Here is a 24,668-nt window from a genome sequence, read left to right as displayed (position 1 = left end):
ACTGCAGCGGAATTTTGTGGAGACTGTGGGGATGAATGCATCAATGAATGATAAAAACATTAAAAAAAAAACCAAACTTCTGAATTCACTCAGTTAAAAAGAACACCAGGAAGTCCACTCTATGTTAACATCAATCATGTGCTTTTAATTTTTAAACCCTATTTCCTGAAGAAGAGGGGCGCTCTCACGTCTCTAACATGGGCTGGGGTCCTCTAAGTGTGGAAGCAGCAGATCCACACTGGACACCTCTGCCCTTCTGACCCTCGGAGCTTACTGACCACTCTCGGGAGAATGCGAGCAGTGGCAGAGACAAGAGCTGTGGGTGTGATGTCATGAATCAGGAACAAAGCTAAGGATCTATAGCTTTATAATACTAAGTTCTTAAAGCAAGTGGAAACTGAATTACTGATAAACAGGGAAAGGATACAGTACCTTTTTTAAAGATTTTATTTTTATTACAAAGTCAGATATACAGAGAGAGGAGAAGAGACAGAGAGGAAGATCTTCCGTCCGATGTTTCACTCCCCAAGTGAGCCACAACGGGCCGATGCGCGCCGATCCGATGCCGGGAACCAGGAATCTCTTCTGGGTCTCCCACACAGGTGCAGGGTCCCAAATCTTTGGGCCGTCCTCGACTGCTTTCCCAGGCCACAAGCAGGGAGCTGGATGGGAAGTGGAGCTGCCGGGATTAGAACCGGCGCCCATATGGGATCCCGGGGCTTTCAAGGCGAGGAGTTTAGCTGCTAGGCCACGCCGCCGGGCCCTATAGTACCTTTTTTTAAAAAAAATAGATTTATTTATTTATGTACTTGAAAGGCAGAGTTATAGAGAGAAAAGGAGAGTGAGAGAGTTCTTCCATCCACTGGTTTAGTCTCCTGATGGCCACAGCAGTCAGAGCTGGGCTGATCTGAAGCCAGGAGCTCCTTCTGGCGCTTGCATGTGGATGCAGCGGTATAAGGACCACCTTTCCAAGCTAGAAGCAGGGAACTGGATTATAAATGGAGCAGCTGAAGCACGAGCTGGTGCCCACATGGGATGCTGGCACTGCAGGCAGAGACTCCGTCTACTACACCGTGGTGTCAGCCCCTGTTCCTACAGTTTTTGACTAATAACTGTCCTCAGGTTGCCTAGCCAAACTTCATTGATTTTATCATTGTCATTGGTCTTAGTGTCTTAGTGGGAAGCGCTTAGAAGAAGGTTGAGTAGAAAATGTTTTCTTATGTTTATGATTATTTTAAATACTATAGTAATGTGTAGATATCAATAAATGCATGAAGGAAAAATCTCCATGATACAGAGAAGTAAATGACCAAAGGTCCGGTGTTTTGGTAACTGTGCTTGGTTGCTGCCAACCGGGGCAGGATTGCTGCTTCCCAGGGAGGGCCTGGCTCGTGCTACCTACGAAGAATCTGCAAAGTTCATAGAAAATATGTTATTTAAGAACAGCAACAACAACAATGCTTTTTTGCATTAAATGTCATTTAATTCCACTTTCCCCCATACTTGTTGAGACAGACTTGCCTCTGATGAATGAGGAGCTTCGTAGTCAGGGGCTGACCATGCCTGGTATGGCAGGCACTTCCAGGTGGGCAGGGCTGGCGCCTGGCACTACCTGCACTGTGGCTAGCTGCCCCCGTTCAGCCCCACCGTGCTTACTAGAAAAGCTGAGGCGTGATTTGTTTTGCAATAGCATTTATGAATATTAGCATACAACCTCCTCGAGTGTTTGCTGCACCACAGTCCCGAGTGCGAGTTCTCTGTTCCCCTCAATGAGTGTGGGAGTCAGTGGAGTCGTGTGCCTGGGGAGCAGATGGGCGTGGGACAAGTTGGTTTCTGTACCTGCGAAACAGTGGGGTTGAGTTAAGGATGAAGCCCCGCTGTATCGTGAAATGATGGCTTTTCCTTTCATTCTTTTCTGCACAGCTCGTGTTTAGCTTCAATGAAAAGCTTTTCGGCTTGCTGGTGAAGGATATTGAAGCCATGGACCCCAGCATTCTGAAAGGAGAGCCCGCTACCGGGAAAAGACAGAAGGTCTGTGTATTGCTCATCGTCTTCATTAGATAATCTAAAGCAACTTAGTTGTGTGGTTAATATAATTTTCCTCACTTCTTGCTCATTGACGTTTTTCCTTGTATAAAGTAGTAGGCAGGAGAAATTGCTTTTGTAGTCAGTACTGTTAGTAACTATTATGTACTTACAGATCTACTAGTATCTTCAATTTCCATGGGTACTTGTTATTCTAGTAGGATGCAGAGCAAGGATGTTACTGAAGAGGTAGAGGTGTAAAATAACGCATGTAGGAGTGTTGAAGACTGTTCTCGTTAAAGTAGATGTGATGCTGATGGGGGCTGGAAAATTGGCTTTGCACAGAAAGGCCCGTCTCCCCTCTGTGTTGGCCTGGGGACGTCGGGAAGTGTCTATTCGACTGCTCATTGTCGCCTCTCTGCACAGATTGAAGTGGGACTGGTTGTTGGGAACAGCCAAGTGGCATTTGAGAAAGCAGAAAACTCGTCACTCAATCTCATCGGTAAGCGTTAAGGGATTTGAACCTTTCTGGGTCTCTGCACGTGACCCTGCCGCACGGAGGAGAGGAGAGAGTGGGCGTTGCCCAATCAGGGGACTCAGAGGGCTCATTTGAAAGCCTTCCTCTGGCTCAGCATCATCCAACAGGTGTAGAATGAACACATATGTAATTCTTAATTTTGTAGGAGCAATAGTAAAAAGAAGCAATGAAATCCATTTTTTTTACTTATAATTTTGAAGTAATTGTAGGCTTACAGAGAATCACCCTTTCTGAAATGTGGCCAGGCACTCAATTAAGATGTCCATCTTAAATGGTCCCAATATAATGACCAAAAACTGGGAAATTAACCTTTTTTCCTGGCTCCTCACCGAAGAACAGCCTTTTGTGGTTTTCCAACAGGGCCTTTTTTGTTCTGTGGTTTCACTCGTGGCCCCGCCTGGCATTTGCGGAGTTCCGATTCTCTCCAGGCTGTTTGGTTTCCTCGTGACCTTGAGAATTGGTCACCTTTTAGAATATTCCTCACCCGGCTGTTCAGCTGATGGAGTGAGTGATGAGCGGGCAGGTGCAGCCCTCCCAGCAGGTTCACAGTTCAGTCCTGCCCTGTCCTTTAGCTCTGCGTTTCGTAGGTGAGAGTGTTGTAGCTTTGGGTTCAGAATGGCAGTGCCTTACTTCTGGCTGATTTGGTCATTAACTGTCCAGCCCAGCAGTAGGTGGAGGGTTTCTGTTGGCAGTACACCATCATGTCTAAAACAACTTTCCTTATACTATTTTCCTTAGTTGTCAAATAAAATGTTCCATAAAAAGTAGACAGGCACTCAATTAAAAACGAGTTGCAGCCTAAAATTTGATTTTACTTTTCAACCTAAAATTTGATTCTATTTTTGTACTGTTTTGTAATTATATTAACATGCTTCAAGCTTTTTAAAAGCAGCTTACAATGATTCTTAATGCTGTACATCATGTTATTTTTATGGATATAGTATAATGATCTATTATTGATCCAATACATTTACTTGACTTGTTAGTATTTTATTTTTTGTATACCTTTTGTTGAGATGTCTTATATCAAGAATGTTAATACAACTTTACTACAAATAATCCATACATTTTCATGCAAAATAAACTTGTGGGTTTGGCATGCAGTGAATATGGCCACCAGAGGGCAGCAGAGTACGAGAAAAGAGTTTCTGGATCGTTTTCCAAAGGGTAACTTTACTCCCCAAAACTCTAACTTTAGCATCTGGGATCAACTCTTGTTAATGTGATGTTTTCCTCTCTAATTTAATGGAAGCTATATCATGCCTTTTTATGTTGTTACAGTGGAATGCACTGGGGGTACCTCTTTGTGTCTGAAACAAGTGGTTCTCTTGAATTCCCACAGGTGGCACTCTGACCCCTAAGTTAGATCAATTTTATCCTTGTGAAAAGAATTTGTAAATACGAATTTTGTCATCATTAAAGTCCTTGGAATGATTTTAGACTTTAGTGTAGAATTGGAGAAAAATAATCAAGTCATCAAATCAATCAATGCATCATGACAGGCCAAAGGGATACATAGCCGGTTGTAAGCTTCATTGAGGTGAGACGTGTAGTTTAAATAACATGCTCTGGTCGTCTTGAGAGACTGCTGGGCTTCAGCTGCATGGTTGGCAGCTAGCTCCTGTTGTTTTCATGAGATGGGGGTCTGCTGTTTGTTCTAATCAGCCTAGTTAGTTTGGCTGTGTTGAAGGTTACTGACACCAAGCTCCAGGGATTGCTTGCGCATAAACTGTAGTATCGCCAGGCATTTTGAAGTGTGATGCTGTCCTCAGGGGGGTCTGGACAAAGTGAATCACACACTGACTTCCCCAGGCAGGAAGATGAGCCCCCAGGATGCTGCCCTGCGGGGCTGGTGCCAGGCCCAGGGAGTTGTGTCTGCCTCTTGAAGTTCTCTTTCACACTGGATGGTGTTTATTTGATGCAGGCAAGGCTAAAACCAAGGAAAATCGCCAATCCATCATCAATCCCGACTGGAACTTTGAGAAAATGGGAATTGGAGGTTTGGACAAGGAGTTTTCTGATATCTTCCGACGAGCGTTTGCGTCTCGGGTGTTCCCGCCGGAGATCGTGGAGCAGATGGGTGAGTCGGAGAAGCCTCCGCTGGCCTGGCGTGTCAGACAGCGGGTGTGGGTGGTGGAGAGGCTCTCGCCAGTGGTCAGGGAAGTGCCCGCAGACCTGCCAAAGTGCTTTTCTACCTTAACTCGTGGAAGCACGCACATACCAGAGCTAAAGGATAGATGCGTTTGAAAGAGCTTCACAACATTAGAACTTCTGAAATTGCATTTTGATTTCATGGAAAAAAAATCACAGAAATGAAATCTGTGATTGCCCCATTTCATTTACTTGTATTGGGAGCACATTTAGTAATTTCTCCTGTGTAGCAAAGAGCCACTGCAGGTCTGCCATACGCTGCCGGCTAACGAGTGGCCGGTGTCAGGTCGCAGGCGTTGCTGCCGACCGACTGCTGTGGCTTTGCCTTGTGCCCGTGTGTTCCCTGATTAGCGCCTCTGCACACCTAGCACGTGGATACCTGGCAGATAAGTTTGCTCCAAAAAAGACAGATACATGATACGCAGAGCGGTTTGCATGTTTCAAACAAAGAAATACTCTGTTCATTTATCATTTTCTGCTTGAAGAAATTCATCTCTGTGAAGTGACTTTATTTGCCCACTGGAAATTCTGTCGTGTCTGTTTTCATATCCATATCATGCACTGGATTGGAATGCAAGCAGTAGAGTATCTGAGAAAGGAATTTATAACCTAACAGCTTCTGGCAAATATTAGTGTAAAAACAGAATCTAGAAAAAATGGAAGGAATAAGAAAATATGACTCCCCCACTCCCATCATTCTTTATCTTTAAATTGCTACTGGGAGATAAAAGTGTATTAATCACGGTCGGGTACGAGATGCTGTCCAGGTACTGCGTGCCCGGGCTGTGCCTCCTGTGCTTGGTAGCCTTTCTGCCTGGTCGCTCGCTCTGATGAAGAACAGGCGCGGCACACACCTGTTCGCCGGGTAAAGGTCGAGTTTGGAATTGGATTAAGAGAAAATGACAGAGACCCTCATCACCTAAGTTTTATGCAGCTTGAAATGGCAATAATGTACTTTTTATCTGAAAGATACAAAGGCCAAGTCCATAAAAAAACAACAGACTTCTATTTTGGAAAATTGTAACAAATGTGGTTGCTCGTGATCTTGCTGATACATCCCCTGAGTCACAGTAATTCTGTAAAGTAGTTTTTTTTTTTTTAATCTAAATATGGAAACACAGCTTAAAGGTAGTTGGGGTGAAAACAGGTAAAAGAATGGTTGTGGTGTTGTAAGTTACTCTCATGGAATGCTGTCACTAGTTTCAGAACTGCGATGCGGTGGTGAGAGTCTTGTACGCATTCTTTGGACGTTGGTCCAGTGTAGTCAGCGCGCAGCAAAGCAACTGCACAATAAGCACTGGCTTTTAGTTAGAGTATCAGGAGGCCGCTGCCGCTCAGGGGCGCTGGGGGAGTCAGTTGCTGTGGAAATAGCAGGGTCCCACCTGTGCACCAGCCAGGCCCTGGGGGCCTCTCTCTGGGGGCCCAGACATGAAATCTGGCTGTGGCCGGCACCTTGACCTTGGGGAAGTTACAGGCGGAAGCTTTCTGGTGCTGTTCCTGGGCTTTTTGACTAAGAGCTATGGATATGAGTTTTGTTGAGTGCTGTTGTACAGAGCCTTTTATATATTTATCTTTTCATATATTTTTATAGCATTTTATTTAGAAAATGAGCTCTTCTCTTTTTTCATAAGTCATGCCTTTGGCTTTTTTCTTTTTTTGCTATCACAAAATTCATCTTGCCCATGTAATGAAAAGACAAGCAGTGTAGAGCTACCTTGGTTGGCCTTGAGCTGGACTGAAAATATTCAGAATGGAACCTGGAGAGTCTAAAAACGTGGAGGCGCTTTTGAAAGGCTCCCAGCTTTTGGGAGCTGAGCTGCTGCTTTTGCCCAGACTATGAATAAACGTGTTCGGCTCCACTGGCTGTGAACCCCCGTGTTCTCTGACTTAGATGGGAGCAGAACTGGCTGCTTTTCCCCCTCGTTCTTGGCTAACTAAATAGATAAATGTGCAAGGTTTTGGGATTCACACTAGGTGTGAGTGGTTAAATCAATTCAAATTAAGAAAAATGATTCAAATTCTGTCCTGTCATTGTGTTTATAAGCCTGACATGCTTCCAGGTAATGTAGTTCATGACTATTGCTTGAAACATTTCATGTTATCTTTTTAAAATTAAGAATACACTTGCCACCCATCGAGTATGTTGCCCACAAGATATAGGGGCACTGAATGGCTCCACCTGAGGAGGGGGCACTGTGTGTGGCAGAGTTCCGGGTCAGAGGTGATGAACTGTGTGAGAAGATCGCCACAGTGTTTCCTGTTTGCTTGTCCCTTGAATTAATCTCTAGTGTAGAACCTCTACCTTAACTGTTTTGTTACATTTTTATGGAATTGTAATCCAGCAAGTCCTTGAAGGAGATAGGAGTCAAAAAGACTCTCCAGGCGGAGGGGTGAAGGCACGTGTAGAAAGTGCTGAGGATGCCTTCCGGAGGGGATCTCAAGGTAGCTTTTGCTTGTCCTGTTGTCTGAATCCATGGAGCTATCGACTTGTTGGCAGCCTGTGTTTGGAAGTGTGTGAAGGCACTAGCGGGCACCCGGGGCCGGCGCCTGTGAGCACCCGGCAGGTGCGGAGCGCAGGCATCCTGCAGCCCCTGCAGCCCAAGAGGTCTACTCAGGAATTCCCCGGGAGCCTTGCTTTGTACAATGACAGAAGCGAGACTTGTCTGAGCCCCAGGCTAGCAGTGTGAGCTTGCCAGGCAGTACTCGCAGGTGGAGGTGAGCAAGTCCAGCAGCTGACTGCCACCCAGCACCCACTCCCTCCACGTGGCAGCCAAGCGGATACTTCTGTGCAGAGGTGACCTGCCCACGGGTTTGTGGAGAGCAGTCAGGCTGAAGGCATGATGGCTCACCTCAGTCCTTGTAACTCGTTGTCACAGTTCCTGCCACCATCCCTGACAGGGATCTCCAAATCGTGAATGTCAAAACAAAAAAACCAAATTCTGTTCACTAAACCATGGGAGACTAGTTGACTAGAGCTAACTAGAGACCCCCTGCTGTGACCCTGGGGGCGGTTCAGGTCCACAGGGGCCTGGCCACATGCTCTGCAGGGCATCTGTGGGGCTGTGGGTGCCCAGGCCACCTGGTCGCGGGAACGCCCCTTGTTGTGGTCTTGTGCCCCATACTTAGGTAGTTCTCTCCCTTCTCTCAGCCCATTTTCATCTGTATTTTTAAAAGTTTCTTTTGAAATTCAGGAGGAAAGCAACTCTTCTCTGATACGGCAAGTGAAACTGCAGCGGGGCAGCGGAGCTGCTGAGGAGATAAGGAGCCCTGCAGTCACACACAGACATCTTTCACATGCTAAGAACAGCGCAAATAAAACCCAGGGGAAGAGAGGGCACCAGGGCTGTGTGCATGCCATATTTGGGAGAGAGGGAGTTCTCGCTAAGATTAACATAAACACTGACACTCTTAAAATGCATTTTCACACCCCCACTCCTGAGGAGATTGCAATTTAAATGGGGGTTAAGACATCTAGCCGAACTCCAGGGCTCTGTAAAAGGAACCCTAAGGCTAAAGAGCTTATCTGAAATTTGAAAAAAAAATGAAGCTTTCTGACATTCATCTTTTTCCCTTGTATTAGTCATAACTTGCTTCTCAGCTATATTTTAGGCTTTGAATGCCAAGCTGACATCTGTTCAAGTCTGCCTGTAATTTATTAGCAGAGGAAAATAAAGCAGTTGTTCACCAGAATGAGATGCAAAATTCCCTTCTGATTTGCCACCGAGCGCCTCTGGATGCTACCTGGATGCAGGGAAAGCAGTAACAGGCGCATTCTAACTTCAGGTCAAGACAATTAGAAAGTTTGCTGTGGTCTTTTATTTTATTTTTTAAGTAAAAGAAAAAAATGGATAATGACCATGTGATTTCCAAAGTGTCTAGAGCAGGATTTATAAAACTTATTAAAAGTACCGCTGGAGACTAAAGAAATTGACATATTTTTTTTACCTTGGATTATTTTTTTCCCACTGGTTTTACTCTAAGTTAAATTTATGTTGAACAGGCATCGTGTCATTAGGCCTGTGTCTTGAAAAGTCAAACGATGTGTACATTCGGGAATGTTTTTTTCTGAATGACTTTCGGAAGTTCATCTTTTGGCAAGGCAGTGCTGGTGGCAGAGTGACCAGTGGGGTTTTCTGGAGTTCCAGACAAATCAGCGGTGGGGTCACTGCAGGGCTGAAGTCCTCTTGTTATAGCCCTGGTGTCCACCAGGAAGGAGATGGCAGAGGGAACTGTGGTGCACCTTCCCTGTGGGTCACAGAAGAGCAAACCTTGGAATTCTAGCTCCAAATTGAGCAGACAGGCCTGTGTAAACAGATGTGTAGAGCTGAAAGTGGACGTGAGCCTGTGTTAAACTGAAAACTGAAAAGGATTTCCTTCTGTGAAGGGAAGCTGGGAGGATGGGGAGGCTTGTACTCTCCTACACTTCCATCTGAATGCTTTCCTGTGACAGGTTTCTAATATCTAACTTAAAAAATGGACAGTGAAGGACAGGGTCACAGGCAGTGAGGAACAGGGTCACGGACAGTGTGCGACAGGGTCACGGGCAGGGAGCGACAGGGTCATGGGCAGAGAGGGACAGGGTCATGGGCAGGGAGGGACAGGGTCACGGGCAGGGAGGGAGGGACAGGGTCACGGGCAGAGGGACAGGGTCACACGGGCAGGGAGAGTCAGGGTCACGGGCAGGGAGGGACAGGGTCATGGGCAGGGAGGGAGGGACAGGGTCACGGGCAGGGAGCGAGGGTGTCACTGGCAGAGGGACAGGGTCACACGGGCAGGGAGAGTCAGGGTCACGGGCAGGGAGGGACAGGGTCACAGGGGCAAGAAAAGATGGGGTCATGGGCCAAGGACAGGGTCAAGGGCAGCGAAAGATGAGGTCATGGGCTGTTTCTCCCTCAGCATACCTCCGCTGGCAGCATTGAAAGGATGCTGGTTTTGTCCAGTCCCTGGGAACTTGGCTGTGAAAGAACAGAGCACAGAGCCAAGAGCCTGGGTGCTTAAGTCTTTGCTGGTCTCCCTTAAAGAGGATGGGCAGAGGTGTCTGTCCTGTTCTGCTTGAAAGAGAAGAGGATCCGGCACCATGAGGAAGTGATGAGGCTGCCACCTGCCATCTCATATGGTCTCTTGTTCGAGTCCTGGCCACTCCACCTCTAATCCAGAGCCTGGTAAAACAGTGAAGTATGCCGCTGTACTTAGGCCCCGGGGCCCATGTGGGAAACCCAGAGGAAGTTCCTGGCTTGGTTGGCGGCCATTTGGGGAGTGAATTAGCAGGTGGAAGAGCTGTCTTCCCCCCCGCCCCTTGCCCCTGTAACTCTGTCTTTCAAATAAATAAATCTTTAAATAAAATACAAAAACAAAACACAGTTCCTTCATAAGTAGCAAACTACTTCCTCCCAGTACTTTCTGCATTATAGTAATGGCCGAAGCCATGTGGCTTCTCTTAAAATCTGGAAACCTTTGTGTCTAGCCCTTCCAGCAGCCAGAGCAGTGCTGGGGAGAAAAGAGGGTACAGGTGACTTGAGGATATGTGTCTGATGTCTAAGGAACCACACACGTTTTCTTTCTTGTCTTCAGAAATCACTCCATGGAGATTGGGACTTTTTTTTTTTTTAAGGTCTGTTTCTTTTGAAAGAGTTACAGAGAGAGAAAGAGAGATCTTCTGTCTACTGGTTCATTAAACCGAATGACTGCAACTGTCTTCGCTGAGCCGGGCCAAAGCCAGGAACCAGGAGCTTCTTCCGGATCTCCCATATGGGTAACAGGGACCCAAGCATTTACACCATCATCTACTGTTTTTCCCACACCATAGGCAGGCTGCTGGATCAGAAGTGCAGCAGCTGGGACATGAGCTGCCGCTCCTGTGGGATGCTGGAGCTGCAGGTGGTGGCCGTTCGATCACGCCATGGTGCAGGCTGCTGCTGGCACCACTGACAGGCCATGCCTGGCACTTTCTTCTGCTTCCCTCCCATGCTGAGACTGGCAGGGATGAGGATGTGGTAGATCGCCACTCTCACTCTCTCCATTTCATTTACTGCTTTGTCTTTTGGCTTAAACCTCACACCAACCTTCTGAAGTAGATGCTGTATTGTCCTTATGTGATGGAACAGGAACACTGAGTGTCAGGAAGGTCTAGTTACTTTTCTGAAAACCAGAGTTCCTAAGTGTTAGGTTCAGGTTTGAACCTGAGCAGTCTTCCCTGAGCCCGTGGCAGAAAACCCACAGGAAGCTCAGAAGCTTCTCCAAGGCAGCCTTTAGCCTAGCCAGAGGTTGTTCAGTTGGGACACCATTGCCATTTTGGGCCAGATAATTATTCAGCGCAGGGACTTGCTGTCCTGTGCATTACAGATAAACCTGGCATATTCAAGTTGCTGTGAGTTCACAAGACGTGAAGAGTTGGAAGTGGTCCTGTAATGCCTAGTAACTGAACCACTTTATCATGTGTTCTAGGGTACCTGTTATAGCATAGGGCAAGAAGTAGGTGCTTGCTGTGGGTATGTCAGAGAAGTTCTGTGTTAAGTGAACTGTCAAACTAGAAGTGAAACAGCAGTGCTAAAAACTAAGTAATCATCTAAAAGTTAAACAATGTAACCTAACAAGTGATATCAAAATCCAGGGTATGATTAGGTATCAAATGAATGGTATAGATGGTAGGTCCTGGAGGAGGAGTTTCAAGAGACTCCAGCATACTTCACGGTGGAGGCAGAGCTTGCTGAGGCTTTAACTACTAAGTGGTTTCAGTAGGAGGAAGGAAAGGGGCGTCCCTGAGCTGGGCAGAGGGACAGGCTAAACAGGGTTAGAGTTCATGACTTAGACCCACCCAACAGAGCTGTTGTTGGGAAGAAGCAAGAGACTGCATTTAAGAGGTTAGGTTGGGTTGGGTTGGGTTGGGTTGGGTTGGGTTGTTGATATTTAGCAATCAGGAAGGCCTCACTGGTGAGTACTGTCCCTGTTGGACACTTCTAGATGACTCAGGTGTACACCTGGAATCCAGCAATGTTCTCATGTGTTGTGGTTGCCACCTTGCGTTGTGCTTCTAATGCTGGCTCGTGGTTGTGGAGGCCTGCTTAGTGCACTACCGGATGACTGGCCACAGCGCATCCAATCTATGACAGTGGCTTCCTCCCCCTCCAGGTGACGGTTCAGAACATCTGCCCTGGGTGGAAAACCACCCAGCTTTGACACCACAGCAGAAGCCTTCCAAGCATGGCTGTGACGTCCTTTTTAATCCTTGTGTTATCAACACCAGTGCACAGGCTGCAGCCTGCTGTTAGACTGGGAGCCCTGATAAGTGAATGGCACATGGAGAATAAGCAGACAGGAACTTCTATAGCAGTGTGACATTTCTACAATGTGTTAAAGTTGTATTTCACAAAAGTATTGGTCTGTAATGGATTGGAAATTTAAAAAGGAAAAAATTAAACAGCAGCTGAATCTTAACATAAAAGAAGCATTGCCCTACATAAATATTTGCTGGATGATTATGTTTTCAATAAATAATCATACTAGGAAGTCATTGGGGAATTCTCAGCAGTGGAATAAAGCAGTTAAAATTAACATGTTAGGGTGATTTCGATGATTACTCTGTATGAATAAGAATTGCCACAGAGAAGGAGGTGACAGACCAAATGCTCTGCATGGCCGCTGGGCTGCAGCTGCCCAGCGGGTGGTAGGAGGAGCTGGACTGGGGAGGCGGCAGTGAGGTTCAGCGATTGGCTGTGGGTGTGAGGAGTGGCAGGTCGGAACAGCTGGAGGCTCTAGTTTGGGGGGCGATGGGAAATATCACTGCACATGTTTTTTCATCATGTTCTTGGCTGTTGAAGGCCAGCCTCTGTCTGTCTGTACGAGTTGAGGAAGCGCATTCTTCACCTTTCTTCTGGAGATATCCTTTCACTTGGCTTCTTTCACCAAGGTTTTCTGGCTTTCCTTTTACCTCCTTGGCCATCCCGTTTCAGTCTCATTTGTGCCACTGAAAATATTGGGGCTCCGCAGGTATCTGTCCTAGACCTACTTTTTATCTTTCTCCCTGTAGAATTCTTCCCCAAGGTGATCACGCCCACTCCCATAGCTGCCATTACTGTCTTCAACAGTACCGATGTCTCTCCATCAGCTGAGAGCTCCAGGTTTTACCAGCCTCGCCTGTTGGCTGTCTCACAATCCTGTCGTGGTGTCAGAACCACCCAATCCACCAGGCCCTTTATCCCTCCCTAACTGTGCGTTTGCCGTCTGGCAATAAATGCTCTAGACACAGTTGTGGCTGCCGCCATGACCTCCCCTCTTTGCCTGCCACCCCCATTGCCAGCATGTCACAGAACAGACTGTCCTGCCTTCTCTCTCCACTGGCCGAATGGTCCAGATCTCTCCATCTGCCCTGCCACTCTTCCTTCAGGACGTCATTACTTCTTCCCTGAATTGCTTGCTAAGCCTTCAGCCTTGCCCTGCTCTGATCCATTCTCCACACTGTAACTGGAGTGATTTTTATAAAAAGGCAAGTCCAATCCTGTCACTCCACTGGTTCAAACCCTTTAGCAGCTCCCCTTAACTCCTTCTGTGGTTCACAAGGCCTGTGTGATCTCGCGGCTGCCAGATCCGCCCGCCTCTTCTCTGAGCCTGTACCCCTCCCCTGCTCTGGGCTCCAGCCAGCTGGTGCTGTTTTCAGTTGCTCCAATTTGCCATGCTCCTGCCTCTTCCCTCTGTAGCCAAGGTGCATTTTCACCATCTCTTTATCCAACTCCTGTTCATCCTGCAGGGCACAGCTTTGATTTCACTCTGTCCAGAAAGCTTTGGCTTAGTGCTTCTTTGTGTCCCAATAATTCCACGTGTCCTTTAATGCATTATTAATTTGTATTATGATCACTTATTATGTATCTGTATTCCAGGTGCTACCTCCATGTCTGTACTTCACAAACATAATGGAAATTGAGTAAGGAAGGATCCTTGTTTATCTAATCTCTAGTGTCATTTCTGCTCTAGGCATGTGCCTGGTTCATAAATAAATTTTCAGGAAATGAGAAACACCAGGAACTTAATATTAACTGGACTATCAAGATTGTTAGACCCAGGGCCTGTCTTCAGGTTCTTAGAGTTGGGGGCGATGCAATAGCTCACTGGCTAATCCCTCATCTGCAAGTGCCGACATCACATATGGACACCAGTTTGTATCCTGGCTGCTCTACTTCCCAACCAGTTCCTTGCTTATGGCCTGGGAAAGCAGTGGAGGATGACCCAAAGCCTGCACCCCCATGGGAAACCCAGAAGATGCTCCTGGCTCCTGGCTTCAGATTGGCTCAGCTCCCACCATTGTGGCCATTTGGGAAGTGAACCAGTGGACAAAATGTCTCTCTCACTGTCTCCTTCTTTTTCTGTAAATTTGCCCTACAATAAAAATAAATAAATCTTAAAAAAAAAATCTTTGCAGCAAATATCTTTAATTTTTTAATTAATAAATGTTTTAAAAAAGGATCTTATAGTTTTGAAACCTTGCTAGGCCGCAGTGTTTGAGGAAAACACTACCTTAGTGGCATGTTGTGAATGACGTTACAACAGATGCAGTGCGAGTTTGAGCACTGAGCCATGTCTGAAAAGCCCGAGTAGGTGTGATATGGAGTCGCTTAAATGTTTCTCCTACATCTAGCAAAGACCTCTTGGACGGGTCCCAAGTGGAGCTACTCTAGAAACAAGAAGGTGAAAACAGCTGCCAGCTATCATTTGCATCACTGGGGCTTGCCCTTGTTCTGGAAGGGTGCTGTAACAGTGGTGTGCAGACATCTGGGCCTCAGGTAGGGGACAGCGTAGAGAAGGAGTGTTCACACACACGTGCGTTTTCTATTTCACAAATTGTAAAATTAATACATCCTCATGAAAGAGTGTGGACAAAAATAAAAAGTGAAATTTCCGTTTGTTTTTACCCTAAGATTACTTCCTCTCCCAGGGTGGTCACTGTAGAGATTGGTGTGAATTCCTTCCTGAGTGTTTATACACTTAGGTGTATTGGACTCTGTGTCTTCATGTATATTATTACTTGTTACTATATAGCATCATATTGATCACTGTTTAACCCTATGGTCTGTCTAAGGCTTTTTTCCCCATAATAAATCATGTAGATGAGATTTTGAAAATACATTAACAGTGTGAACACAATTGAACCCACACAAGTCCTGCAATGATAAACTAGCATCTCTCCCTCAGCAGGAAGAGGGCTCTTGGTCGTGTATGGATGTTGTCTGGAGTCTGCCTTTTGCCACCGGTTTGACTCTGGCTTCTTGGTGCTGAAGGGTGGCAGGTTTTCAGATGTCACAACCTGGCTGGCCTTGCCTGCACAATTACCTCATGTTGAGTTGATTGTGAGCGTGGCTGTAAGGTGAAGGACTCCAGGAGCTCCTGCTTGGCAGGTTGTAAAATGTCCTGCCGATGGCGGGTGGTTGGTGTCACTGTATTGCTGAGAGGTGCTTTCATAGGTCTAGAAAAGACAAAAATCTGTAATCCAGGCCCTCTAATGAAATGCTAATACATGCTTCCTTCCTATCTTGTGTTTCTGTTGAGTATAGGTAAGGCCTTTGGCTGTCTGGTAATTAGCCATTCAGAACAGTGTTTGTTGATAGCGTAGTCAAGGGGACACTTGGAAATGTTTTCTCTTTATTTGTGAACTCATACTTTGGCTGACTTGCACTTATTTTTTTTATCACATTCTATCAGAAAAGAGTTGGTAGATCCTCTGGTACGTCTATATCTCTTGTCAGTTTCTTATGCCCATTGTGCTGACTTGGAAAAACCGTGGCCATCTTGATAGACATGGCATTGAGCAACTAGGACGTAGGAGACACAACCAGCACTAATGTTGGCAAAAAGCCACCATGACTGAAGCAAGATTTCCCTTGGAACTCTATGATTTGTTCCTGGAACAATCTATCTTTATTGTGCTTCTTATGATCATTCTTAAAAAACAAAACAAAACTAAGAAACTTGGATTTGGTTTTCACCTTTGTTTTTTTTTCAAAGATTTATTCATTGTTATTGGAAAGGCAGATTTACAGAGATAAAGATCTTCCATCTGCTGGTTGACCCTACAAGTGGCCACAATAGCCAAAGCTGAACTGAGCTGAAGCCAGGAGCCAGGAGCTTCTTCTGAATCTCCCATGAGAGTGCAGGGTCCCAAAGCTTTGGGCCATCCTTCATTGCCCTCTCAGGCCACCAGCAGGGAGCTGGATGGGAAGTGGAGCAGACGGGAGACAAACAAGTGCCCATAACAGGATCTTGATGCAGGAGATCCCGGTGCATGCAAGGCAAGGATTTAGCCATACCAGGTCCTCGTTTTCACCTTTTAAAGAATTAACACAGTGAGCCTGGCATGGTAGCCTAGCAGCTAAAGTCCTCACCTTGCACTCGTCAGGATCCCATATGTGTGCTGGTTCATGTGCCGGCTGTCCCACTTTCCATTCAGTGCTTGTGGCCTGGGAAAGCAGTCGAGGACGGCCCAAAGCCTTGGGATCCTGCACTGCATGGGAGACCTGAGAAAAACTCCTGGCTTCAGATTGGCTCAGTACTGGTCATTGCAGTCCCTTGGGGAGTGAATCAGCGGATAGAAGATCTTCCTCTCTGTCTCTCCTCCTCTGTATAGCTACCTTTCCAATAAAAATAAATAAATCTTTTTTAAAAATTTAACACAGTGTTTTTCAGGTTTTCACGTTCCTTTTACATGCTGTTTTACAAATAGTGCCCAAAATAAACATTGAAAGTAATTGTGGGCCCGGCGGCGTGGCCTAGTGGCTAAAGTCCTCACCTTGAACGCCCCAGGATCCCCTATGGGCGCCGGTTCTAATCCTGGCAGCTCCACTTCCCATCCAGCTCCCTGCTTGTGGCCTGGGAGGGCAGTTGAGGACGGCCCAATGCATTGGGACCCTGCACCCACGTGGGAGACCCGGAGGAGGTTCCAGGTTCCCGGCTTCGGATTGGCGCGCACCGGCCCGTTGCGGCTCACTTGGGGAGTGAATCACCGGAAGGAAGATCTTCCTCTCTGTCTCTCCTTCTCTCTGTATATCTGACTTTGTAATAAAAAATAAATAAATCTTAAAGGAAAAAAAAAGAAAGAAAGTAATTGTAAATGATTTATCAAACACCCAAAGATCTATTTGTGACTTTTGAGTTCTTCAGCAGTACCTGTAGCTTTAACACAGTATTTTTCCTCTGGGCAATAGTAGTTTGAGTCCTATTCTTGTAACAGAAGGACTCAAATTTATCCAATTTGTCCTAATGTCATGTGGGAGAGATTGTCAGCTGCCGGAAGAACCCCCGATAGTGGTTGGTTCCTGTAGGGTGAAGCTGTAGTAAGTGCGTTGTCAGTGTACCCATGGCTCTGCAGTCAGATCTCAAATATACAGGCAAGAGTCACCCACAGGACAGGTTTAGGAATGAGCTCTGGGGACTGGGGCGTGGGGATCCATGTGTGTCCTTGGGCCCACCACTATCCCTGAGTTACTGACTTCTCTTTCTGCACAACTTCTCTCTACTGGGACTTCAGGTGTGTCTGCTACCTCATTACTTCGTCTCCCTCTGCGACTTTTGTGATTGTGATGAGCTGACAGAGAAAATTCACTTAACTGAGTTTGAAATTCCTTGTGGTCCTTTTATCTGGCTAGATCCAACTGACCAGAGGTGATGCCAAATGACCTAGAATTCAAGTGTTCAAAGACTGATCTTGTAAGATGTAATTGGATAATGCCTCAACACAAAACACAGGATGGCCAATTCATTGCCACCTTCAAGAGATTGAATCCGTTTGCCCCAGTTATCCAAAATATTTTTACTTGGATGAATTGGCTGTTTTTTTTTTTTTTAGAAGTGAGCACGAATTTGCTGTTTTTTAATAATTCTATTTTCAGCAACTTATAAAAGCATTTGGAGAAAAAGAGCATTTGCAAGGGCAGACAAAATGAAAATATTGCTTAAATTCAGTAGTTTTATTACCTTGGTTAACAACTACTTAGAAGAAAAAATGGGGGGCGGGGCAGGATAGTTTCGTAGTGTTCAAACCTCAGCCTGTAGTGCTGGATCTCCTATGGTCAACAATTTGGGTCCTGACTACTTTACTTCCAATCCAACTGTCTGCTAACGTGCCTAAGAAAGCAGCAGAAAATGAACCAAATGCTTGGGCTCCTGCTAGTCACATGGGAGACCCAAAAGAGCTGCTAACTTTGGCCTTATCCAACCCCACCCATTGTGACCATTTGGGAAGTGAGCCAGCAAATGAAAAAGGACTTCATTTTCTTTCTGTATCTTTCTAACTATGCTTCCCAAATAAACCAATACATCTTTTAAAAGGTGTATTCAGGTAGCTATATATTTGAATCAGAATTACGGGAAGTTAGAGTAGGAAACCTTAGAAAAGAAGCAGTCTAGCGTCTCCCATATTTCCTATTAAGATTCCAAGGAACACTGGTTTGGGAAATGGGGAGCTTCTCCATGTATTCTTTTGCAGAGAAGTGACTTACTTAGACTCAAGGTGGAATCTGGATTGCTGTATTCCCAGGCTAGTGCCCTGAAGGCTTTACGAGTCGTCCATGGTCAGTGATTTGACTGATTGATTTTTTTAAGATCCCAGATTTCACAACTTCCATGAAAAGCTATGCGTCCGATGTGCCACTGTCCTTTGGAGTGTGAATTTGCCCCTGAAAGCCCCTCTCTGCCTGCAGGTCATCTCAGGCTCCCAGGTGTCCTCTGGGGGCCGGGGCAGTCAAAGGAAAGTACCTGTTCCTAAACTTAGTGATCTCTCCAGCTTTAAGGGGCCTCTCAGGTCCCTGTTGATGCAACTACCCTTTTTCTTTTCATTGTAGAGATGCCTGTTCATTGTAGAAAATGTCAGAAATGCAAATGACTAAAGCAATGGATAAGGTCATCATTTGGTGCTTTTTAGGAAACTAGAAAGGTACTGTTCTTGTTCTGGAGCAGAACATCCTGCTCATTTGTGCTATGCATATGGGCATATATATTATATATGCTGTGCATATGGGCTGTATATATTATATATGCTGTGTATATGGGCTGTGTATATTATATATGCTGTGCACATGGGCTGTATATATTAGATATATGCTGTGTATATGTGCATCTGTGAGTATAGACATGCACACACAATGAGCCCAGTGTGATAGCATAGCAGTTCAATTCCTCACCTTGCATGCCTGGGATCCCATATGGTCACCGGTTCTAATCCCGGCAGCTCCACTTCCCATCCAGCTCCCTGCTTGTGGCCTGGGAAAGCAGTCGAAGATGGCCCAAAGCCTTGGGACCCTGCACCTATGTGAGAGACTTGGAAGAGCTCCTGGCTCCTGGCTTCGGATTGGCTCAGCTCCAGCCGTTGTGGCCACTTGGGGAGTGAACCAGCAGACGGAAGATCTTCCTCTATGTCTCTCCTTCTCTCTTTTTATCTGACTTTCCAATAAAAATAAATAAATCTTAAATTATTAAAAAATAAAAAAAGAAAAAGCAATCTGTTGGTTTGTGCCCAGTTTTCCCTCCACCCAGTAACATAATAATTTTTCTTAAATATTCTTCATAACGTTCATTGTTTATTTAATCAGTCTCCTTTAATTAGACATGTTAAAAGAAACTTAATATTTCACTGTTTTGTACTGTATGTGACATACCTATACCAAATATTTTTGCACATCCTTATTTCTTTAGGTTAAATTCTCCTCACAGTGGGATTACTGCCTCAAAGAGCATTCACAGGTATAAATGTTTTTGCCATGCACTGCCAAATTTAGGCTTCTTTTTTAAAAAGCCAATGTATTATGTAAGCATTCACTGGAATAGAGATAGAAATGTAAGAAATAGAATGAGTTTATGGGAAAATGATAGGCAGTGGTGCCAAGAGACTTGGAACCTCATTTTAGATTTGTCAGTGACTGATTTTATGACTTTTTTTTTTTTTACTTCTAGTATTTTTTATCTTATTTTTGATGATGTTCACATAGTTGATTAGGGTGGGAAGGGTCCAGGACCAGGGGAAAATGGATGAGATCTTTATTTCCACATTTTCTTTTTCTTCTTCCTGTATCCAGGGGAAAGGGTGAGATAAGGGGAGAAGCCACACAGCCTCCCGACTTTATGACTTTTGAGTCTCAATCTCCTCAACAGTAAAAGGAAGATTAGCTGGGACTGGAGACCTTTCTGGAATGCCCCTCGTTCCCGTGCGTTGCGAGTCGGCGGTGATGGGGGAGATAGTGTGTCTGGTGGCAGATTCAGCTTGGTTGTCTTTGGAAGATCTGTCATATGTGCCTGCTCCCAGTAGATTTAATCACTTTCATTTTCAGCTTCCCATAGTTCTCTTAAAATTTAATTTCTGTATAGTTCCCTTTTGAGTTTCAACACTGAGCTCCTTGTAACCAAAGCCATCTTATCCATCTCCTGGAAGAAGGTTGCTTAGTATAATTCTTGGTAAATGTGTATAAAGTTGTTCTAGCACATAACAGAAAGAGTCCTGCTTTCTCTCCTGTTGAACATTATTTTTCTCCATTCTTAAGATCCCGCTGTCGGCCAAGATTACCTGTCTCGGGTCTTTGGGTCCGTCTGCACAGTAGGTGCCAGGTCCATGAGCCCCAGGGGTGGGGCTTCTGGTGGGCTCTGGTTCGCCTGGCCCAGGCCCTTGGGTCCGCCTGCAAGATCTGGTCCTTATTAGTGGAAAAGATGGAACAATGACAGCAGACTCAGGTTGGGCAGGTCAGGGATGGACATTGACTGGACTGAGTTCCACATTACAGTGCTGGGGTCCCATTCCTGGCTTGAGCTTCTCCCTCCAGCTTCCTGCCACCTCCTGGGGAGCCTAGATGGCAGCTCTGACACCATGCATCAGCCCAGACCAACATCCACCGTTGCACATAGTTGGGGGATGAACCACTGGATAGAGATCTCTCTTCTGCCTTCCTCCTCCCCTCTCACCTCTCTCCCTCCCTTCCTCTCACATTTTAAACAGAGGATAAGAAGAATGCATCTCTCATAAAGCTTGTACAAGTGATAAGATAACATAGAGCGCCCAGTTTGGTTTTTGGCCTTGTCTAGTTTTGACATTGATCAGTAACTTCTTGGGATATTGTATACATTTATTGCTTACTTACTTTTTTGTAAAATAGCATTTATATTTTTTTCAGCTTACTCGTGAGAAAAAAAGTATATATTTTTAAGATTTTTTTTTTGAAAGACAGATTTATGGAGAGAAGGAAAGACAGAGAGAATGAGAGATCTTCCATCCACTGGTTCATGCCCCAAATGGGCATAACAGCTGAAGCTGAGCCGATCCAAAGCCAGGAACTAGGAGCCTCCTCTGGGTCTCGCACATGGGTGAAAGTTCCCAAGGATCTTTGGACCATCCTCCACTGCTTTCCCAGGCCACAAGCAGAGAGCCGGATCGGAAGTGGAGCAGCTAGAACAGTTACAGGAGGAAGAACAACCAATTGAGCCATTGCACTGACCCCAAGGAAAAATATCTGAAAGACAACATGATAGCAAACCTCTGGAGATAGTGACAAATTTACAGTTAAGTACTATGTTCACATAATGCCCTTTTTAAAAATAATACATAGAGGGCCCGGCAGCGTGGCCTAACGGCTAAAATCCTCGCCTTGAACGCGCCGGGATCCCATATGGGCACCGGTTCTAATCCCGGCAGCTCCACTTCCCATCCAGCTCCCTGCTTGTGGCCTGGGAAAGCAGTCGAGGACGGCCCAAAGCCTTGGGGCACTGCACCCACGTGGGAGACCCGGAAGAGGTTCCAGGTTCCCGGCATCGGATCGGCACGCCCTGGCCCGTTGCGGCTCACTTGGGGAGTGAAACATCGGACGGAAGATCTTCCTCTCTGTCTCTCCGTCTCTCTGTATATCCGGCTTTCCAATAAACAATAAATCTTTAAAAAAAATGCATAGAACAATATAATAAACAAGTGTAGTGCTTTTTAAGCAACTCAGTACCAAATTCGCACTAATAAGATATTAAAAATTTTATTTGCATTTACTTAAAGGTATCTTCCTATAGCATATCTAAAGGAAATGAACATGTGTATCAATAATTATGATCAAGTTGTTAACATGGACATTTCTGTATTCTTTTCTTCTTTTTCTTAAATTTTTTTTTTTCATTTATGTGAAAGGCAGAGAGTCAGGTCTTCCACCTGCTGGCTTGATGTCCAAATGCTGTCAATAGTTTGTGCTGGGCCAGGCCACAGCTAGGAGTTAGGGGCTCAATCCAGGTCTCTCTCATGGGTGACAAGAACCCAAGTGTTTAAATCATCATATCTTGCCTCCCAGAGTGTGCATAGCAGGAAGCTGTGCATAGCAGGATCGAATGTAGAGCCAGGACTTGAACCCATGGATCTAGTATGGGTTGTAGACACCCCAGAGTGTTCTCCCTATTGTGCCGAATGGTCAGCCTCCTGTAGGCTTCTTTCTGCCACCTTCCAAACAACCCAACAGGTACTGATATTGACGGCTCAGGCGTAGCTTATTATTTATTTTTAACATTTATTTTAAAGATTTATTTATTTTTATTTTAAAGGCAAATTTTGCAGAGAAAATGAGAGACAGAGAGGTTGGTCCTCCCAACTGTTGGTTCATTCCCCACACAGCCAAATCAGCTGAAGCTGAACCAAAGCAAGGGGCCAGGCGCTTCTTCTGAGTCTCCCATATGGCTGCAGAGGGTACAAAAGCATGAACCGTACTCTGCTACTTTCCCAGGCCATAAGCAGGGAGCTGGAATGGGAGTGCATCAGCCAGGGCTTGAAGTGGACTGGTATGAGATACCAGTGTTGCAAGTGGCGCTTTACCCGCTACACCACAGTGCTGCCCACCCTCCCTTTTACAATCTTCTCCTTCTCTTTCAATCCTCCAGTCCCTGTCTGTACTGCTTAAGGGGGAGGGTTAGTAATTCTGTTTCCAAAAGCCAGACTTTATAAACATTGGCTGTTTTTTTGTTTAACATTTATTTATTTCTTTATTTATTTTAAAGATGTATATATCTTTATTGGAAAGACAGAGAGGAAGATCTTCCGTCTGATTCATTTCCCAAGTAGCCGCAATGGCTGGAGCTGAGCTGATCCGAAGCTAGGAGCCAGGAGATTCTTCCAGGTCTCCCACATGGGTACAGGGTCCCAAGGCTTTGGGCTGTCCCAGGCCACAGGCAGGGAGCTGGCTGGGAAGTGGGGCTGCCAGGGTTAGAACTGGCGTCCATATGGGATCCCAGCAGGTTCAAGGTGAGGACTTTAGCTGGTAGGCTACTGTGCTGGACACTGATTATTTGTTTGATCTAAGCGTTTAGTGATCATTTTTAGATTACTATATCTTCAGAAAGTTCCATTGTCTCTGTAAGAGTTCTTATCAGGGGCTGGCACAGTGGCACAAACAGGGTAATCTTGTGTGTGTAAGCATCAGCATCCCATATGGGCACCAGTTTGTGTCCTGGCAGCTCCACTTCCGCTCCAGCTCTCTGCCTGTGGCCTGGGAAGGCAGTGGAACATGGTCTGAAGCCTTGGGACCCTGCACCCATGTGGAGGAGTCTTCTAGTTTCTGACTTTGGATTGGTTCAGATAAAAATGTAAAAAATCATTTTAAAAAAATGAAAAAGAACTTTCACTGAAATTAATTTTGAAATGCTCAAAATTTTGTTAACATTTTTAATCCCACAGTTCCTGATCTCTTCTCAGCTATCTTTCATTTCTAGATCACTACAGCCCTATTTTCTTTTTCCATGTGTTTGTCAAGTTTGTTATTGAATGATCCTAATATTTTTCTGCTTTGGTTTTAAAAATTACGTATTGATTTATTCATTTTATTTGAGAGAGATCTTCCTTCTAGTGGTTCACTTCCTCAAACACCTGCAACAGCCGGGGCTAGACCAGGCTGGACCCAGGAGTCCACAGTCCACCCAGGTCTCCCAGGTGGGTCGCAGCAATCCAAGTACTCAAGCACTCACAGGCTGCCTCTCCAGGAAGCTGGATCAGGAGGAACCAGGCGTGTCAGCAAAGGATGTCGTCCAGTCAATAGCAATTGTTTATACTTGCCTTATACTAACTCAGAACTGACTGGAGTACTACGAGTGTGGTTCTTGTTGGGAGACCAGAGCTATCTGGACTGATGTTCAGAACAACAGCCATCTTCCAGTTCTAGCTGAGGTTACATGAACATTTCTGATATCACATTCTTTCTTGGCTCATACTGAATTTGCTGTTGATTAAAAACCTCAGATCATCTCTGACAAAATCCTGTCTTCTCCAGCTATGCTTAAGTACAGGAGACGTAGCATTTCTTCTTGATCGTTTTTATCCTGTTAGGACAGCTCTTCGCTCCTCTGTACCTACAGTTTGTCAAGAAATAAAAAATACGTTCTTTCCAGCTTATTATTTAACTGGAGGCCATAGAAGCTCTTAGAAGGTAATTCAATAAAGAGCCAGTGGGTGATGCTTCTCCAAGTGTCCTTTGTCCTGCATTAGAGATACCTGGAGGGACTTGTTAAATATTTAGCTTCCTCAACTTTAGTCCAGACTTAATGAATTTGAATTGCCAAATGTGGTGCTTGGAATATCTGCATTTTAACAGGTTCCATTGGGTGTCGATGCATATCCAAATTTGACAACTCTTGTTCTGAATATTGAAGAGTTGAGTCCAGGCGTGTCCTCAGAGTTAGGGGGTACTAATAAAGAAGGCAACCCTGGAGAAACAGAGGAACATGACTAGTAGACTAAGCAAGAGGTCCAGATGTAGGAAAGGAGGTATACATCATGTGCTAGAGAAGACAAGCGCTCTAGAGCACTGGGTGGAAGGAGTTAAGGCTCAGAGACAGAGGCGAGGAAAACTACAATTCTGAAAGCATCTGGATACATGCTGCCAGGTGGTGGCAAGGCAGGGCCTGCTGCAAGAGGAACACGATCTTTGTCATCAAGAATCCATGAAATACCAGGCAACACCCTCTGAGGGAG

At 45.4% G+C, this 24,668-nt stretch overlaps 1 protein-coding gene across 1 annotated transcript in view; it reads left to right on the top strand.

Annotated features, from left to right (window-relative positions):
* Nucleotides 1–24,668, top strand: part of NSF (N-ethylmaleimide sensitive factor, vesicle fusing ATPase) — a 144,301-nt gene that overhangs the window by 38,978 nt on the left and 80,655 nt on the right. Inside the window, exons 6-8 of the mRNA XM_058676301.1 lie at nucleotides 1,924–2,031; nucleotides 2,452–2,527; nucleotides 4,488–4,643. Coding sequence (XP_058532284.1) covers nucleotides 1,924–2,031; nucleotides 2,452–2,527; nucleotides 4,488–4,643 — 340 coding nt within the window. The remainder of the gene's footprint in view (nucleotides 1–1,923; nucleotides 2,032–2,451; nucleotides 2,528–4,487; nucleotides 4,644–24,668) is intronic.

The sequence above is a fragment of the Ochotona princeps genome, chromosome 17, assembly GCF_030435755.1.
Source record: "Ochotona princeps isolate mOchPri1 chromosome 17, mOchPri1.hap1, whole genome shotgun sequence".
NCBI classification, from domain to species: Eukaryota; Metazoa; Chordata; class Mammalia; order Lagomorpha; family Ochotonidae; genus Ochotona; species Ochotona princeps.
This window is presented reverse-complemented; position numbering and strand designations above follow the sequence as displayed.